This window comes from Amphimedon queenslandica, unplaced genomic scaffold, assembly GCF_000090795.2.
Source record: "Amphimedon queenslandica unplaced genomic scaffold, v1.1 AMPQUscaffold_6930_Cont21115, whole genome shotgun sequence".
Classification (NCBI taxonomy): Eukaryota; Metazoa; Porifera; class Demospongiae; order Haplosclerida; family Niphatidae; genus Amphimedon; species Amphimedon queenslandica.
In genome coordinates, this window is record NW_003552782.1 from 1,092 (window position 1) to 1,973 (window position 882).

The window sequence follows — 882 nt, forward strand, 5'->3', positions numbered from 1 at the left end:
TCACTAAAATATCTGAAATATTGAGCATTATACTATGTTTACACTAGCCTAGTATCCTGGGTTGAACTGGTTCAGATTGAAAAGGTTTTTAGTATAAACTCATGCCATGCCAGGCTTATTAGAACCGTGCTGGCCTCTGTGGAATATGCGTGTCAGCTTAGTTTTGCACGGTTTCCTATTCTAGTGTAAACGATTGTAAACTGCATCCTGGGTAAATCACTTTATTTCTAACCATTTTAATAACTATTGCCACGTGTGTACATGAAAAATTGAAAATGGCGTCTTGGTCTAAGCCAGAGACTTTTAAATTAATCGAAATTTGGAGTGACGAGGCAATACAGGAGCAGCTTGAAGGCTGCACTCGAAACAAGCATGTTTATGAAAAGATATCCAAGAAAATGGACGAAGAAGGCTATCAAAGAAAGTTTGAACAATGTAGAGAGAAGATTAAAAAACTAAAACAGGAGTACAAGAAGATTAAAGATAAGGTGAACAAAACAGGCGAAGAGGGAAAGAAGAAACTGATAGCTGGTTGGGACTATTATGAGTCCCTTGATGCTATACTGGGACATAGGCCTTCTACTGAGCCAGCTGTGGTTATTGATAGTGGCAGTCAAGAAAATGTAAGTGAACATTTATTTGATGATAGCGCTGAAGGAGATTCTTTTTCAACACTTGATTCTGACTGCAAGCAAGGTTTAAGTCCCAAAGAATCTTTAAATTCAAATTCTAAGGAATCAACTAAAAAGAATAGAAAGCGTCAGGCTGATATACTACAAGAAACACTAAAAGATATTGTAAAGCAAATTGTTGATTCACAAAAACAATCAGATGAAAACTTTGCTCGATTAGAAGAAAAAAGGCTTCGGCTAGAAGAACAGC

General features: G+C 36.7%; 1 protein-coding gene across 1 annotated transcript; it reads left to right on the forward strand.

Annotated features, from left to right (window-relative positions):
* Window positions 1-275: 275 nt before the first annotated feature.
* Window positions 276-868, forward strand: LOC105315916 (zinc finger protein with KRAB and SCAN domains 2-like; the record flags this gene model as incomplete). Its single annotated transcript, XM_011410693.1, has 1 exon — window positions 276-868. A coding segment is annotated over exon 1 (593 nt), but the record flags the coding sequence as incomplete, so codon positions are not given.
* Between the last annotated feature and the right edge of the window lie 14 nt (window positions 869-882).